Genomic DNA, 17553 nt, shown 5'->3' with positions numbered 1-17553 from the left:
TTTTCCGTCTCCCCTAACCACCTACTTCTAGGTATACAAAGGATATGTGGATGACCCCAGGAACACAGACAATGCCTGGATAGAAACGGTGGCCATTAGTGTGCACTTTGAAGAGCATAATGATGTGGAGATGAAGCGTATGAATTCGGTACATGCCATAATGCACCCTTATTACCCTTATGCCACAATATTCTCCTTTAGAGGTAGTGGGATGAAAGCCCCAGGTTTTGCAGAAACCATGGCATGAAATCTTGCTGTGTAAGAGGGAGAAAGAGCAGCTCCTTGAATCTTAAGCATCAGAATGGGCATGGTGCCAAGTGAAAATATGTGGGAAGCTTAAGAAAGACGATGTCGGGGGCATAGAAAAAGAAATCACTGGAAGAAATGAATGGGCAGATATTAGAGAGGTGGTTCTCTGTATGTGCATGCTTGTGTCTGAGAGTGTGTGTTAGATAATTACCTAATACTACTCAGTAATTAAAATATTGCATTGCAGTTCCTAAGGGCTGTAATCTGAGGAATATTCAGCACACCTTGGTGTAATCAGATGCAGAGCACAGTGCTATATATAGCACAAAGTAGAAAGAAGTGGAGCGGGCCCCAAGAGTGTGTTTTGATTATTTTCCACTGGTCCTTTTAATACCCGGTAGACCCGTTAGTACAGTAGATGTATTGATGGTTCTGAGAGAATCTATCCATATCACTTGGACTGTGACTGCCTCTATGTAGCTTGCGAGAGGCTAATAGGAAGCTGACAGTAACCTATATTCCTTTTGGGATTTCTTTCTGCAGTTTCTCCAGGGCTGTGATCTGGAGGCGACCGTCCGGTGGCAGGTTGTGGATAAGAGAATCCCACTTTATGTGAACCACAAAGAACTCCTGCAGAAAGCTTGTATCCTCCTGGGGGCATACTACTGAGGACACAGGACCATCACCCTTAGTCTTCCTCCCATTTGTCTCTCAGCTCTTTCGAAATGCAGCAAAACCTGACTGATACCTTTCCCTCTGGTGATTTTCTTTGTGCGTTTTCTTTTTCCTGTGTGCAGAATAACACTTTAGCTGACCCTCACTAAACGACCATAGAAATCAAAGTAATCTTGGCCCTTGCATAACAGAAAGTTAGAAAGAACAATTAGAAAGAAAAGGGACAGACCATTCTTTTGTTGTTCTTCCTGGAGCAGGGCTGCTGGGGCACTGGATTTACTTTTCAGCTGTTCCAGTGGCTAACAATGTATCTTGCAACCCATACAGATAGTCCTAGGGCTCAGGATGGCATTAAAAATCTGCAAAGTAAGTGAAGTTGGGCCTGATTCTGGTTAGGATCACTGCTCTAATGGTAATGGAAAGAGGCCGGCTGCACTGCCTTCAAGATGCATGTCCTCTCATCAATGCTGCCTTTGGAAATATTAGTCCTGTGCCCAGCATACAAGCCATTTCCCCAAAACTCTGGAGCTAGGAATTTGTTGCAAGCAGAAGACCATCAGCTTTCAGTAGATCAGTTCACGTCTGATGTTGTTCCATGGCAAGCCTTTGGCATACTGAGCTGAAGAAGCATCTCTGAACCTGGCATTAGTGGTTGCCAAGGTTAAGAGAAGGTGGCTCTTCCACTGCCTATTGCTTTGCTTTCATTTAAGGGACCTCATCAATGCAGTTCTGGCCAAGTTGAGGCTGGAAATTTGTTCTGACACTGTTTTTTTTTATTTAAAAAAAAGGTGTAACCAAATCCGTTCTTTGCTGTGAAGATATGCCAAGGCAGAAGGAACCGCTGCACAATGCTTCTTACTGTTTATTATTTATTACATTTATATACCACCTTTTCCTTCAAGGAGCTTAAATTGGTGAAAATGGCTCTTCCCTCTCCTTTACTGTGAGGTAGGTTAAGTGGAGAGACTGACTGGTCCAAGGTCACCCAGTAATCTTCATGGCCGAGTGGGGATTTGAACCTTGGTCTCCCAGGTCCTAGTCCAACACTCTAACCATGACATCACATGGGCTTTCTACACTGTTGATCCTAGATCCTGCAGGGTAATGTTTCATAAAGTCTTCAGGCTCTTTTCAACTGAAACTACAGGAGCTTTCACTCCAGTAATGGGAAATCTCTGAATATTGGGCCAAATATAGACCACCATATCCCACAACCCAGCCCACCAAGCCTGTCCCAGTGAGCCCTGCCCACCTGCCAATCACCCCATGTCATTTTATGGAGACTGGAGATAAGAGATCCCTCTGCCTGCTCCTTAAGGGCTTATCTCCAATTTTATCGCTAAGTTCCATGGTGCACAGAGATAAATTGTGTGCTTAAAAGTAAAAGGCAGCATTTTTACCCACCCCAGCAATAGAGGGAGGGTGGATAAGAGAGTGTTGAGGGAAGTGAGTGAGAACCATATGCCTTCATGTCTGATACATGTGTTTCTGACAATGGTAGGGAATGGAGATACATGTGTTTCCTTTTTGGTAGTTTTTGTTTTGCCCCACCCACCCCAGGAATGTGGCCCCTAAAAGGCTGGCCAAATTCAAATCTGCCTCTTGGGCTGAAATAAATTTCCTCATCCCTGTTCTATTGCAACATAAAACTAATTGTCATCTCAATTTGCAAGTAGGCTGATAGCTAAATTGAATCAGATGTTGACATAATTAAAACTTTGTTCATTCAAGGCACCCACATCATTTGAATTTTCTTAACTGTTTTCCCCTTTTCTGATAATGTGCTCATCGTTTTGCCATCTAACTGATAGTGTGTTGATTCTTGTGGTGAATCTGAGTGCAGTCTTTGAATCAAATTACTTTTCTCCATGCTCTCTTGGCTCATGTCACAATCATCCATAAGAATATAAAATGCCCTACCTGGATCAGACCAATGTCCAAATAATCCAACATTTGAGTTCCAATAAAAAGTGCAAGATGAAGATAGCTTCCCAGATATTTGGTTCCAGCATCTGGCAATCAGATGCATCATCTCTGAACATAACTATTTCTGTTTTAGCTAATATCCACTATAATAAAACTTACTGCTAAGTATAGGCCTTTAGCCAGGGTGGTAAAAAGGCACAAAGCTCCATGTTTTCTTTGATGGATCCTGTACTGCCATTTGTATGCACACAGCTTTGTCTGCGTTGCTTACAGTTCTCTTCCATTTAATACACTCCTCTTTTTAGTGCTCCATATTTTCAGGAATATATTCAGTCTTATTCTGCCTTATTTCTGGGGCAAATTGACTGTGCTTAGAGAGGCCTAGGCTCTCAGCTTTAAAAACAATAACGTACAAAACTGCAACTTACCGTTTCTATGTTTTTCATGCTAGAAGCTGTTAGGCCTTACCTAGTAAGGGGTAGTGAATGTGGTGCCTTCTAGAAGTTGCCAGACTCCAGGTCCCACCAGCCTTGGCTGGTATGGCCAGTAGCCAGGAACAATGAGAACTGTAATCCAACAAGATGGCACCATGATGACTACCCCAGATCTAAAAGACTGGTGCAAGTGAAGTCAATATGAGTTCAACATAAAGTCAATTTATTTGAGTTCAAAGCCTAAATTAAATAGTTTGCTTGAAGTAGGGTTGCCATATGTCCGGAATTCCGGAATATGGTAGTCGGAAACTGGGCAGAAAGCACTGAAATGTCTGGGACAACCCAGACATATGGCAACCCATGTCAGAACTTTTGTGTTTGGATTTTCATGTTTTGAAATATGGCAACCTTAGCTTGAAGAAAATAAAAAAATTCCTTCAGTAGCACCTTAAAGACCAACTAAGTTTTTATTTTGGTATGAGCTTTTGTGTGCATGCACACTTCTTCAGATACAGTGAAATGGAAGTTTCCAGGCACTTATGTAGAGAAGGGGTGGGGAGGGGTAGATGTGATATGTGGCTTTTTAGCTTGAAGAGTTACTGAAAGAATGTGACCATAATCTATGCCACAGCATGGTAATTAATATTAGTAACAATTTCTTATTGTAATAGCCTCAGGTAAAAAAAGGAAAATGTTCCCCAAATATCATAAGCTTAGCTTGTGTTACACATTCAATAAATTTCCATTCGTGTAATTTAAATCATGTAAAAGTTACTTGAAATATTACTACACAGTGAACTATAGCCAGAGATACTAATTCCCAGTAATCTGTTCTATTAGTGTTCTGATACACTCTGAATGCTTTTACAACAACACTACAAAGCTCATTTGTTTCAATGGAGGGAGGTAATTTGCACAGACAAATCCTTTTTGTTTGCCTTCTCTTTTGGCAATGCATAAGTGACTTTTGCTAGACTCTAGAAGATGGTCCCTGCTCACAAGTACTCATTACACAGGAACAACATTTTACAAAGGGTATTCCCATGAGCATTTTCACAATTCCAAATGGTGCTGGTCTAATCCTTCGTAAGATACCACTAATCCATTATGTGTAAAATTAATTAGAAGAAACTGCTTCAAATGCCATTACTGAAATGTTTTTGCTTCTGAATTTTCTCTGCACTGTAGTGCTCCTACTTCACATTCTTCCTCATACTCACCTTAATATTGGGGCATCTTGATATTTCACGGTATTCCAATGGTGCTAATATTAATGGATTCTATGCTTATGCCTCACATTGGTCTGCTGCTTAATAAAAAGCTGTGCTTTCGCCAAGTGTTGATATATCCATGCCAGAGATTCCATTAACATTGCTGCTTTTTATTTATAGGTGGGAAGATTGTATAATACACTGTCAAGACTGCAGCTAGTTTTTCCTCAATAGCATAATTCTCTCTTGTTAATCTGTAGCAAAGTAATTTGATCTCCCATTCATTTGCAGATTTCTTGTTTTATGCAGAAGTACTCTAAAAGCCTGAGACAAATCTGGGAAGGTTCATGAAAGAGGCGGAACTTGAAGATATGTTTTTAGTAGAATTGTATTGATGGGCTGGTCCCAGAGAATATGAAATGTGAATATGTTGTGATCAACTGATATAATTTTAGCAGAGACCACTATGGGTGCACATCTGGAGGATTCAGATAACCTACTGTGCATGTCCCCCTCCATAGTATACCCCACATCAAGCTCAGAGTAATCCTGTTTTGGTTTTCAATAAAAGCCTTATTTGCACATGCTGATTTATCACTACTGACTGGCTCATGCAAATAACAAAGCCATTCCTCCCATCTCAAAGTGCTTTTTTAATAGTAAAGTGTTTACCAACTTTAAAGTTCTAAACAAATTTGAAATAAACCAAGTGGTTGAAAGCTACAAGAAGACAAACAGGTGCTTGAAAAACCCTCAACATTCAGTTTGGAGCTATGTATGCATGTCCTTTAAGGTGGCAGTTGGGAGAAGAGGTCACTACAGCAGAAACACTTGTGCACAGGAATGGGTAAGTCTGCATTCAGCCTAAAATTACACCTTTGATTGCACTCATTTTTTTTCTTAGAATATCCAGGCTTCAAAGGCCCAATTTAAAATTGAGTCCATGAGACATGTGCATAGCTGGGGGGGGAGTTGCCCCCTCTAAATCAAGTTAATAATTTAAAATAACTAAAAGTAGAAATACTCGGAATATTTGAAATTGAAATGCTTGCTGAGGTCACTTGGGTGGTGATGTGGCGCATTCTAGTGATACATGATATGCATGGCTTTTGTGAACTGACCAATTGTGTCGCAGGTAGCTCAGTTCTGGAACAAGACAGGTGGGTGTTCTGCCCCCCAACATAAATCCTGGTTACACCCATGCCATGAGATGGGTTCAAGTGTTTGTGTGAATGTGAGAACTTGCAAAAAGCACTCTGAAGGCCCATCTAATACAACATCCTGGCCTCAGGAAAGCCAACCAGTTTGCCTATGGGAAGCTCATCAACCAGAGTGCCAAAGTGCTCTCCTCCCTTGTAGATTTTAGGCAACAACATTTTAACACCTAATCGGGACAAACGTGACCAGTGAATAGTTCAGTAGTGTTGCAATGTTGAAACTGGGCAAACAGAAGCAGTATACAAATACTAAATCAAATCTACAGCTTTTAAATTGTGCAGTTTTGAAGTTCTGAAAATGACAACTGGTCTCCCATACTGCACACTGTATATTTTTAAGTGGGATCCAGAAATCTTGTGTAATGTGGCAGCTATACAGCAAAGGGCCTCTGAACAGGAGCCTACTTACCACACTGGCATCTCAGCCCATCTCAAGATGCTTAATCGCAGTACAGTAGACAGAATGAGAACTTCCAGGCCTCAGACAGTTTTCACGAAGGTTTTCCCCTCTAAAAATTCCCTACACATCCGAACACACGTGTGTGGATCCCTTCCCGCTGCGGACTTGCAACCAAAGTTCTATTAGGTAGAATGGTAGTAAGTGCCTATAAATTACTGTACGGCCTTTTAAGTCTTTCGTCCAGACAAATGGGGCTCACACCCTAATACGGCGTTTGTCGTGGACCGTTCCCTGGTGTCGGGAGGCGCACCTGCAAGCACATGCCGGGTATGCATGTGCCATGTGCGCGCAGACGCGAGTTCCCCACCCCATGCTACTGTTTCTCAACACAAGGACTAAAATGCAACTTCACAGAGGACATTTTAGTAGCTAATAAAAGCGGCGTTCGGAGCGAGACCCAAGCCGGGGGCTCAACAGCAGACGCAACAAGGGCTGGCGGCTTTCTCTCGCCTCCCGGATCTGCTTTCCAAATGCGTAAAAGCGCAATATGGCTGTGCGCGCGAGGCAAGAATAGCCTCCCTTCTGCCTGAGCGGCAGCTGCCCCTTTAAAAATCCAAGGATGCCCCTCCAGGCTGTCGGTGACAAGCAGGCGCTATCCAATTACAGCCGGCAGCCCCCATGAACGGCTTTGTGTGCGACTGGGAGAAAGGCGAGACGATGGCAGCAACAAGTCCTGCGCGCAAGCGGGCTGCAAGTCCTCACCGCGGTGCTGCCGCTGCCGCCGCCGCCGCCGCCTTGGGCTGCGCCCGCCCCCTCGACTAAGGGCGTGGCCAGGAGAGCGGCGCAGCGCTGGTGGCGCGGGAGAAACTTGGCACAGACAGTCGCGTCCGGTGGGCTCCAGTGACCTCAGCTCAGGTAACGCGCCTGCACGCCATCCTCAGGTTGGGGGAGGGGGGGAGGTGTGCGCCGGGCAGGGAGGGCCAGCCGGTCGGTTTAACAGGGACGGATCTGCAGGATGGATGGGATCCATAACGATTTAAGTTAAAGCAGTTGGCGAGGCTCTCGGAGCCCTGCAAAGCGGGATCCCGAGATCCGGGCTGCTTTTGCACTGCGGGCATCGTGCTCGGAAGTCTGCGAAGCACCGTGTGGGCGGATGCTGCAGCGAGATCTTTAGTATCATATTCACATCGCCTGGAGGGAAAGGAGACCAGACTCTTTCCCTGCTGGGCTTACAGCAGGGATTTCCCTGCTGGGCTTACAGCAGGGATGGCCAAACCTTTGGGCGTTATGACTCATGTACCTTTAATAGTCGTGGGGAAAGCAGCAGATGCCTCTTATCATGTCACGGCGCTTGCCCGGCTTGGAAAAGCTGCGCCTGTCAGAATTCCCTCGACGACGCATCTATTAAAGGGAAAGGAGCGCCGCCGCTGAAAACGTTCCTAGGTAGGACAAGGGAGGGGGGAAGCAGCGGGATTCTCCCGGAGATAGAGGGGATCTCTCCTCTATCATCATCACCATCGTCATCATCACAACAACAGTCAAAGATTGAGATCCATAACAGGATACATACAGCTGGGCATCAACACCCCATAATGCCCTGATGTTCAAATGCAAAATAACTTCAATTTTCTAGATTCTAGCTGGCCACTAACAGGGCATATTTATACTACAGACTTAAGCTGTAGTGTAGCACTCCTAGTCATTTCCTTTCCTCAGGGAACTCTGGGGATTGTAGTTCTATAGTGGAAGGTTTAAAGATGTCATAGAATTGTAAGTACCCTTCCACAGACTACGGTTCCCATCCATAATAGTTAAGCTTGTATAAAACCGATACAAATTTGTGGTGTAGAATGTGCGTAGGTTGAGGCATGGATTGATAAATGCAACAGCAACAATAACGGCAGTTTTCAGTGCCTTGATTTTTTTAAAAAATGGGGTCATTTTTATCAACAGCCATATGAAGTTGGTAATATATTCTGAACATGATTCAAATAAATATTTGAATGTTATGCACAAATGCATGTAACGAACCCCTGATAGACTTGGTTGCATTGAGGGAAAAAATACTTCTGAAGGGTACACTTTTTAAAGCAGAGGTGTGGTAGGGGTTAAGGGAGTGCCTAACCCCTTTCAAACTCATCACTTCTCCACTCCACATTGCCCTCCACATCTGCTTTTCCCTCTGCAGAGGGTACACATTTTATTTATTTTAAAGTACTTTTATATCGCTTACTATTACTAAGAAAATCTGAAAGCAGTTCACAATGTAAAATATGTTCAGGAATGGGTTAGGTGGTGCTGTCACTTACCTGAATGGGACAAGAAGACAGTGGTAAGGTTGAAACACTCCCCCCCCCCTGCCACCACACTTGGCAGTGTTGCTGCTACCCAGAGGGTGACTGGCACCACCGCACTGGTTGCTCCTGCATACATTAAAACTATTTTGAAAAATACAAATATCAGAAAAATATATGATGGTAGAATCTAGCATTAATTATTGGGAAAACCTTTGGTTTAATGGATGTGACAGAAGCATGCTGTTGTTAATGCCTCTCTGATAGCAGCGGAGAAGGCCCATTTCCTTCTTGCCACCTGTGGAGGAAAGGAGGGCAGGGCATTTCTTTAATCTATAATAACAAAAACCATCTCCCATTCCAATGTTGCTCATTCAGTCTCACTTACTTTGTCTGAATCCTTAACTTACCAGAAACCCAGTAAGGTTGGGGGACAGGCATGTTACAAAGCTAGTCATATACAGATATTACATTTAACGAAGGTACTTTACCTTTATGACCTACAAGATTATAAGGTGCACAAGCTTGTTACTTTAAAATAGTACTGTGGAACATGCTTTGTTGTTACTGTCAGTTTAAATATCAACACAGCTTATATCCAACTATAATGTTAAACTAAGACAGCTTTAAGGAAGCAGTTAGTTGCCCTATAAAAATCTTTTGCCAAATTGCCCTTCTGTTCTCTCCACCAGCACTGTAGTGGAGGACTTTTTCCAATCCTTTTTTCTGACCTGTGTAAGTACTGGTTTGTCTTGCTGTACTGCTGTCAGAATTTTCCCTCACTACTCCTGCCAGTCACTTCCAGCTGCTTCTCCCTTCTCCCTTCAGTGCTGCAGGCAGGTTCTCCCCTTTTCTATTCAGCCTAAGCAAAATGATTCTACTGTCCTTCAGCCACCAAGCCGCTCTACCTGCCTCTCAGGTCTTCCTTCCTCTTATCCAATCCTCTTCCCCTGGTTTTGTCTCTTCCTTTTGGCTGACTCCACAGACACCATGCACCCCCCCAGCCATCACCAGCCAACTAACTAACCACTGACCAGCAGCCGACCATATATGCGCTTCTTCTGGCCCTTCCATTCCAGTCCCAGCCAATCACACTGTTTAACTGAAAGTTCTAAACCTGCACCCACCAATCAAAATGTGCATGCATTCAATCCTTCATTTGCATACCAGGAATTCCAATACCAACCTTTCTTCATAGGTGTCAGTTAAGGCCCCGAGCGGCAGTTAAACTAACTGCCACACAGAAAATTCCTCACATTGAATACATTACAATGGACAGTGCAATACACATGTCAGAACACATTGCACAGTAGCCAGGAAAATGTAATTCTAATGTAAAACAGGATTTATTCACATGTCCCCTGCCCTTTCTAAATGGAAGAACACCAATATCTCCCTTTAGATTATCTTTAAAGTCCTCTGTGATCCAAAACCAGTTAAGCACCCATGCCTCCTACTTCCACTGTAGGTGCCAGACCTGTGTTTGTACTAATCTCAGCCAATGTGGCTTTGGGAGCATGTATTTGCCAAGGCCACATGGGCTAACTTCTGCCGTCATTTGTTTATTCCCCCCCTCCCCATGTCCATGGTTCCAGCAAAGGAAGGAAGGCTGGCTGGCTGGCTGTCAGGCCTTTGTTACATGCATTTGTAACATGTCCTCAAACTTTCAAGCAGGTGCTTGGTCGGCTGTCTTAGACTGAACCGGAGAATCACGAATCCTAGAAAAACCTATTCATATTGTCTTCCCCCATGGGGATCAGTGCCGGATTACCAAATAGGGAGAGTAAGTACCAGTTTATGGGCCCTACAACAATGGGTCAAAATAATATTGATTTGATCTTGAAGGAAAATTACAATCGAGCTTTCTTAGTTCAAAGTGAGGGCCTCCCCCCCCCCCCCCCCGATTTCGACTGTCTAGGGCAGGGTTCAGCAAACTTTTTCAGCAGGGGGCCAGTCCACTGTCTCTCAGACCTTGTGGGGGGCTCGACTGTATTTTTTTTAAAAAAATGAACAGATTCCTATGCCCCACAAATAACCCAGAGATGCATTTTAAATAAAAGAACACATTCTACTCATGTAAAAACATGCTGATTCCCGGGACTGTCCGCGGACCGGATTTAGAAGGCAATTGGGCCGCATCTGGCCCCCGGACCTTAGTTTGGGGACCCCTGGTCTAGGGGCCTCCGCAGGGTTTAATCCAGCACTGATTTGGGTTGCTTGCCCACCTCTGGAAGACAAGAGGAATGAATGAGGGTCAAACGGCTGGGCTGGACCTGTGTCTCTGCAGATAGCCGAGGGCTGGTATGTGATGGTAGGAATTCCGAGTTCAAAAGATTTTGAGAGAGCCTTGCGTTTGCCTTTGCAGCCATGCAGGACTGCACACTCCTGATTGGATGACCAGCATGTTTCTAGCAGCTGAAGCATCTCGGCCTGCGCTGTTGTTCTGGTCTCAAGCCCTCTTCTGTCTCCTCTTCTGCGCCCCTTCCGGTTGTTGCACCTCCTGCCCAGACCAGTGCCAGTGCACCAACTACTCGGGAGCCACAGCTGTTCTGTGCAGTGCTAGCAACCTAGATGAAATTCCAAAAGATATTCCCAAGGACACCATGTTTTTGAAACTGGATGCCAATAAGATCACCTCTGTACCTAATAGCACATTCAGGCACCTCGCCCACTTGCAGGAGATAGACCTCTCCAAAAATGCCATTGAGAAGATTGATTCTGCAGCGTTCAAAGGGGTTGCCGATGGCCTGCGGCTGCTTGACCTCTCTGGCAACCACATACAGAGGATCCCCAAGGAAGCCCTGGTCAACTTGAATGCCATGATCCGCCTGTCCAATAACCCCTGGCACTGTGAATGTACTCTGCAGGAAGTCTTGTGGGAAGTGAAACTAGATCCTGATTCAGTCAACGAGATCACCTGCCAGACATCTGTGCAAGAGGAATACGCTGGGAAACCTCTGCTCCATATCCTTGATTCGGGCATCAACTTTTGCAACATGCACCAGAAAACCACAGATGTCGCCATGTTTGTTACCATGTTCAGCTGGTTTACTTTAGTCATCAGCTATGTGGTATACTATGTTCGACACAACCAAGAGGACACGAGGAAGCACCTGGAATATCTGAAATCCCTGCCTAGCACAAGGGTCCCTAAAGAGACCATCAGCACTATCCTGTAGCCAGGAATGTTGATCCTTGGCTGGACTTCCAGTTTTCTATGTAGGAAAGAATGTTGGGAGGGACTTGGGACATTTATGTCCAACTAGTTCTGCAACAACTTTTTTAAAAAAACAAAAACCAACCAACAGTTTAATAGAAAATGAAAACTTGTTGTTATATAAATATAGGAAGAATGTCCAAGCCGAGGTTCCCATGTTCTGTGCCGTATTACCAGCAGAAGGATTCCAGCAGAAACTAGAGATAAGGAGATCTGCTTTCTAGGAGAACTTTAGGACAATGGACGGTTGATGTGAGATGTTTACAATCAGGATTTCATTCTGTGGGAGAGACCCCAAAGCCCTGCAGTGTCTAGAACTTGTTGGCTCTGAAAATGCTTTTGATTTCAACGGGAAGTATGTACATGGTTGACCTTTACTTGATTCTTTGGGACACTGCAAACACACTCTCTCAGGAGTTTTTGGAACCACACAAAGTCCTTTATCTCAAATTGGTAAATTGTGCAAGCATGCACACGCATAGATTCATGTACATGAGCAGGAATTATGTTTGGTGTATGCGTGCTTGTGTTGCAAAGCTGAAGAGGGTATGTGCTTCCTTTGGGCTTACGTATTACATGGCATTTGGAGTCTGCACCTCTTCACTCTCTGTTAGGTTACAAACCTATTTTCATGGTGACCACTATTAAGGTGAGCACTGAAAATAATCAGGACAATTTTAAGCATATATTATGTAACAAACGAGCCTGAGCAGGCTTCTTCCACAGAAAGGGAGGAAGGAAGCATGTGGCTGAAAATGCCTATTTCTAAATATGCCTCTTTCTCATATCGCAAACCCACCCACCCCTTTCTCAAGGACGGTCCTAAGATGTAGCTGGTGCTGGAATTTTGTAAGGCGGAAAAGTGGGGTATGGATTATATGTAATCTAAACAAAAATTAGGGGGGACATGGCAGTGACAAGTTGCTACACTCAACATGTCTTTCCAGCTGACAAAAATTCCTAGGCAACGCAGCTCATTTGCTGAAACAATAAACAGTAAGGAAATAAAATTTCAAGGGGTTCCTCAAACTGTTTAAATAATCTCAGCTGCTGCAGTATTCAAAAGCTCCAGTATCCTTTTTAGAAAAATGGGTATAGCTACATGTATGTTTGTTGAGACACTGTTTCTACAGTACACATGATCCAATAGTACTCCAGCAACTAACAGCCAAAATAAAAAAGAGGGATAACACAATGCCAAAAGAACAGGATCTCAGGGCCTTTTTCAGATGATCCCTTTATGCACATTTGCTATTCAGCTGTTGTGTGGGATGCCCATGTCTTCCCTCAAGGTTGGGTTGCAGGGATATCTCTCAGCTCAAGACTCAGAACTGCTATACTCTATTACATTACTGGTGGAACACAAATCATCCTTTGCTACTGGGATGTCCTTGTAGTATGCAGTTGTGTATCACAGACAACTTGTGCCTATGACATCGCTCATGATGCATTACACAAATGCCTGTTTTGTGAACTTTATATTGGGTGGCTGTGCACTCTTTGAGTTGCATTGCCACCATGGTGGAGTGCTCATCCTGTGCTATTTTAAAAAGGAATGTTTAGACTTCTTCACACATTGCTATTTCAAAAAAGGTTGGGGCACTGTCTAAGTTTCCCTCACCTGACCACTTGCTCTTCAGTTTCAGGAGCACTGCTACTGCTGCTGCCTATAAAGATTCAAAAACAATACAGTCCCTGCCTATAGGGTACATTTTAAACAGGGGGTGGGCATGAAACAAGAAATTAAGCACTTTGAGGCACCATTTCTTTAGAATTTACACCAATGTTTAATGACCAAGTGGAGTGGCTGTTAAGAGAGAGTTCTGGGAATGGAGAAGCCAATTGACAGTTTGTCATAGCCAAGCTGAAGAATGGAGTGGATATATTTTACTGGATTTTATTTGTCTATTTAATTTACTTGCTGAGTGTGACTACCCAACCCCATGCAGATATAGTGCTGGAGCACTCCTACTGCACATTTTTAAAGAAGTTGTATATCCTTTAAAAAGTGATATCCTTTCCCTTGACAAGAAGATTACCTGCATCCATTATACATAAGGATGACATATTATGCTGTTGATGCTGGATCAGAGCTAATGCAAGCACAATTGATAAAATCTGGTGTGTTGTGTGTGTGTTTATTGTCTGGAAAACCAGTCGTACGCATTATGCTGAAGCTTAAATCAGGTGTTGTCAAGCCTAATTCAAGTATCTTTTCAGCAACAGTTCCACTCTGTGGGTCCAGGAGAAGGAAGCCAGCCCAGAAAGACACCATTCATCTTATTTCAAGCAGAAGAATGTAGGACTTGGTTATAACCGAAAAAGAATAATTAGCAAGTTTTGCTGGGAGGGTTTTGCTGTGTGTGTGTGTGTGTGTGTGTGTGTGTGTTACCTAGGCAACAGCTACCCACAGCACTATTTAGCCAAAATGTTTGGACTTCTTCACACATTGCTTTTTCAAAAAAGCTTGGCACTGTCTAAGATTCCCTCACCTCAAAGGAACTGTCAAAATGTGAAAGTAACAAACAGGTGACATCATCTAGGTCAGAGAACCAGGAGCAGCTTTCTGATTGACTTTAGAGATTGCAACTCACCGATAACAGCCCCTGCTCTGAATACAGAAGGTCCAAGATTAAATCTCTGCCACCTCCGCTTAAAAGAATCAGGTAACAGCTGATGGCGAGAAAAACTTCCATGAGACAGCCACTGTTAGCTGGAATATTGGTGTATGTCCAGCGTAACCAGTGGTATGCCATCCAGATGTGTTGGACTATGGCTGCCATCATCCCTGGCCATTAGCCGTGATGGCTGAGGGTTAGGGAAGCTGGAACATAGCAACATCTGGAGGGCAGCATGTAGGCTCCCTGTTTTAGACAGATAAAATACGGTAGTCTTACATTGTTGCTGGTTAAATGTACGCTTACCAGTAAAGTCAGGCTTGCTGCTGTTTGTTGTGCCTGGTATGGGAGGAGCAGGGCAAACATTTCCTCAGACTGCTCCACACACTCCACACATTTCCTACATGAGGGTTATGTTGCCCAAAAGACCTACCTAGAAAATGCTATTACTAAAAACCCCACTAATTGGCTTCGTCCCCTTCATACGGTTAACAGCTTCCTTTGGAACATTCTCCTTCATTGCCCCCTCCTGGGCTTGGTAAGGAACACAACCATTTTATTTTTGAGTTTTAGCCTGGGCTGAACATACCAGATTAGTTAAATGTATCTATAAAATCATTGATCAGTATGTGTGTGTGTGTGTTCTTATTTAGGATGAACAAATGAAAAACTGCAATATGTAGGAGAAGGGAATATATAGATGGTGAAAGTGACGGAGAGGAGGGGGACCTTTGCACAGGAGAGTGATGTCACATTGACATAAGCGGTGAAGAATGTCTCACTAGGAGTTGTGATCACATAGGATGCTTTGAAATGGGATTGCTTCACTCATTCTTGCACCTTGTAGGCAGCATTATAAGCACATTCTAGACACTGTAAAATGTTCTCATCTCTAATCCCCTTTGAGACAAAGCTAGTGGCAAAAGCCACAATATGGGGCAGTGAATTCCATAAATTAATCGTGCATTATGCAAAGTACTGTAGTAGTAAAAATCAGCAGTCATCTTTTATGTTTCGTTACTTCAGTGTGTTTTTGCTAACAAAGCTGCACCTAAGTCTGGTAGCCAGGTAATGTGGACCTAGAGAGTAATGGCAAGCGGAGCTGCATTTGTTCACTTATTTCAGCTAAGATGGGTGTTTGTGTCTACAGTGCTAACAAAAAATAAGCTCTGAAGCAGAACCCCTGAGGTTATCAAAGCTACTCCGTCAATTTTATTGGGTGCTACTTTCAAAATTGCAAATATTCTTTGGATAATAAATAATAATTCCTCCCTATAAGAACTGCTATTGTCAATAGTATCAATTCATACAATATAAACATATCATTTATAGAGAATGATTTAAAAAACCTTTGCAATAACAAGAAATAGTTATATTTTGGGGAATTATTCACAGGCTAACATGTAAGCAAAAACTGAGAAAGCACCAATGAAAATGGGGTAGAGCTTACTAGAGAAGTGTCACAGATCTACATGACAAGGTACCACTGGCTTTCCAAATGTCAATAAGCACCATTTTGTGAAATCCACAACAACTGTTCATAAAGCCTAAACATAACAAGAATACATCTGACTTTCCGTTCCTTGTAGTTATGCTGAAAATGTGGAGGACTAATGTACAGATCAGAGGCACTTTGTAAGGCCAGGGCTTTAACCATAGCCCACTTGATCTGTGTAACTGTTGGCGTGGCGACATCCCAAGCCAGTATGGGTTGTGCATCTTCTCTGGTGTGACTGCAGTACTTTGTATTAAGGGAGTAATTGGGCTTCAGGTTTTCTCAGCAAGGCTCAGACATTTCTCCTTGAACTCCTAAAATCCAGAGCCATAAATAATTGTCTGAACTGGTTTAATAGCTTTGGAAAAAACAACAGCTGGGTCTTTTCTGTAGCACAAACTACATACAGCGTATCCATATCCTAAGGAATCTTCTTTCTGTTCTTCTGCAGTCTTTCTCAGGGATCCAGCAATATTCACAGGGGCTCGTTGGAATATGCCAAAATGGTGCACACTGAAGCTCTTCTCATAAAGTGACACGGCAGTGGAAGCATTCACCTGGAATCTGGAAGGAGTGAACCCAAATGCTTCTATTGGTTCCATATTGCTAAATTGGGGGTCAGTTGCCCATAATGTGCTAAAGGCATCTTCTAGTTTCTGTTGCCCACAGGATTGTGGATTGTATTAGCAGCTCCTTAGGTCTGGAAGATGTTCAGAAGTGGGAATTTGTTTGTCTTGCATGGATGGTGTGGGTGTGTCTGAGAGAGAAATCAAGGTTACTGTACTCACTAATATCACTGGCCAAGTTATGTATATTCCTAGCTCATTCCAGGTGTTGGAAAACAGGTTTGAAATCTAATCCTGAGCAGCCTCATACTCAGCCGAATCCAAAGAGACAACCTGGGTATCTATCCTATGCCATCTCTGGCATTCATGGCAGTGACTCTTAGGTACAGCATTCCTGACCCTAGCCCTGAGTAGCCAAAGGAGTTCCTCACAAGTCCGGACTTGCCCACTTGTTTGCAGCAAATCAAAGCACCCCTGTCCAGATCAAAAGGTTTTCATCTTCAGCACCCTGGATAGTGGTTCTTTTGCACTTGAGTACATGAGGTAAGAGCCAGCTGCAGTGGTGAAAGCTTCCCAGTCCCTACAGCCAAATGTTGGAAGATGGTGAACAGCTACAAAGCCTTCATATCCTTGCCATCTACAGTAGAGAGAGAAAAGAGTTACTCAATGCTCATGATCACCAACTTCACAGGATCTGTTCCCCCCCCCTGCCTTCAAACAGATTTCATTCCCATTCTGAAAAAGGTCTAGTGAGGAAACACCAGCTCAAAGAGCCTACCTTATAGATATCCGACACGTTCCTAACACCCAGTATAACCCTATCATATTTGAAGGTGCCACTGGCATTGTGCCGCAAGGCAGCACTTGAAAGCAAGTGTGCGAAACTATTTTCAGCCCAGGGAACACATGCGAGTAGTGTAGCAGATGTGTGTCTTACCTTAGTACAGGTACCATTCAGGTACCATTCAGGTAAGCAAGAGGTGTTGCCACAATTCAATGACACACCCTGGCCAGGCAAAAGCACTTGAGAAGTGTGTGGAGCAGAGTCAGTGACCTGGTGTGGCTTCGTGAGAGGAGGCATGGGCTGGGATGAATGGGTGAGCTGGCCCCAAGAGTTAAACAGAGAGGGCCATTTTTTTGGTCCCTAAGCCTAAAGCTCCTCACCTCTGGCTTTCAGAGGTGACTTCTGCATGTAGCCTATTATACAAAGTTATCTGGCTTTCAGAGACTCACATGGTAGTGCTATTGACT

The 17553-nt window shown here is 43.7% G+C and overlaps 3 protein-coding genes across 4 annotated transcripts in view; 2 read left to right on the top strand and 1 right to left on the bottom strand.

Moving 5' to 3' along the window:
• The window catches only part of TRPM2 (transient receptor potential cation channel subfamily M member 2), a 45049-nt gene extending 40434 nt beyond the window's left edge, over window positions 1-4615 (top strand). The window contains exons 32-33 of the mRNA XM_035132382.3: window positions 32-148; window positions 793-4615. Coding sequence (XP_034988273.2) covers window positions 32-148; window positions 793-918 — 243 coding nt within the window. The 3' untranslated portion in view covers window positions 919-4615. The remainder of the gene's footprint in view (window positions 1-31; window positions 149-792) is intronic.
• Window positions 4616-6802: 2187 nt separating this feature from the next.
• LRRC3 (leucine rich repeat containing 3) lies at window positions 6803-13740 on the top strand. 2 transcript variants are annotated; one of them, XM_088670743.1, is made up of 3 exons: window positions 6959-7027; window positions 10081-10189; window positions 10772-13740. In XM_088670743.1, the coding sequence occupies exon 3, from the start codon at window positions 10800-10802 to the stop codon at window positions 11583-11585; it is 786 nt and encodes a 261-aa protein (XP_088526869.1). In that variant the 5' UTR covers window positions 6959-7027; window positions 10081-10189; window positions 10772-10799; the 3' UTR covers window positions 11586-13740. The 2 variants fall into 2 exon arrangements, with proteins under 2 accessions (XP_034988274.1, XP_088526869.1); XM_035132383.3 differs by lacking the exon at window positions 10081-10189 and having other exon boundaries at window positions 6803-7027.
• A 1700-nt stretch (window positions 13741-15440) lies between these two features.
• TSPEAR (thrombospondin type laminin G domain and EAR repeats) overlaps window positions 15441-17553 on the bottom strand; it is a 37159-nt gene continuing 35046 nt past the window's right edge. The window contains exon 12 of the mRNA XM_035133734.3: window positions 15441-16939. Within this exon, the coding sequence (XP_034989625.3) occupies window positions 16786-16939 (154 nt within the window). The 3' untranslated portion in view covers window positions 15441-16785. The remainder of the gene's footprint in view (window positions 16940-17553) is intronic.

Source organism: Zootoca vivipara, chromosome 5 (assembly GCF_965207765.1).
Source record: "Zootoca vivipara chromosome 5, rZooViv2.hap1.1, whole genome shotgun sequence".
NCBI lineage: Eukaryota > Metazoa > Chordata > Lepidosauria > Squamata > Lacertidae > Zootoca > Zootoca vivipara.
The sequence above is the reverse complement of the archived record's forward strand: the minus strand, read 5'-3'. Positions and strand labels throughout refer to the sequence as shown.

Bases quoted from the DNA above. Each gene is read 5' to 3' on its own strand.
- LRRC3 (XM_035132383.3), top strand. From the start codon at position 10,800: ATGACCAGCATGTTTCTAGCAGCTGAAGCATCTCGGCCTGCGCTGTTG.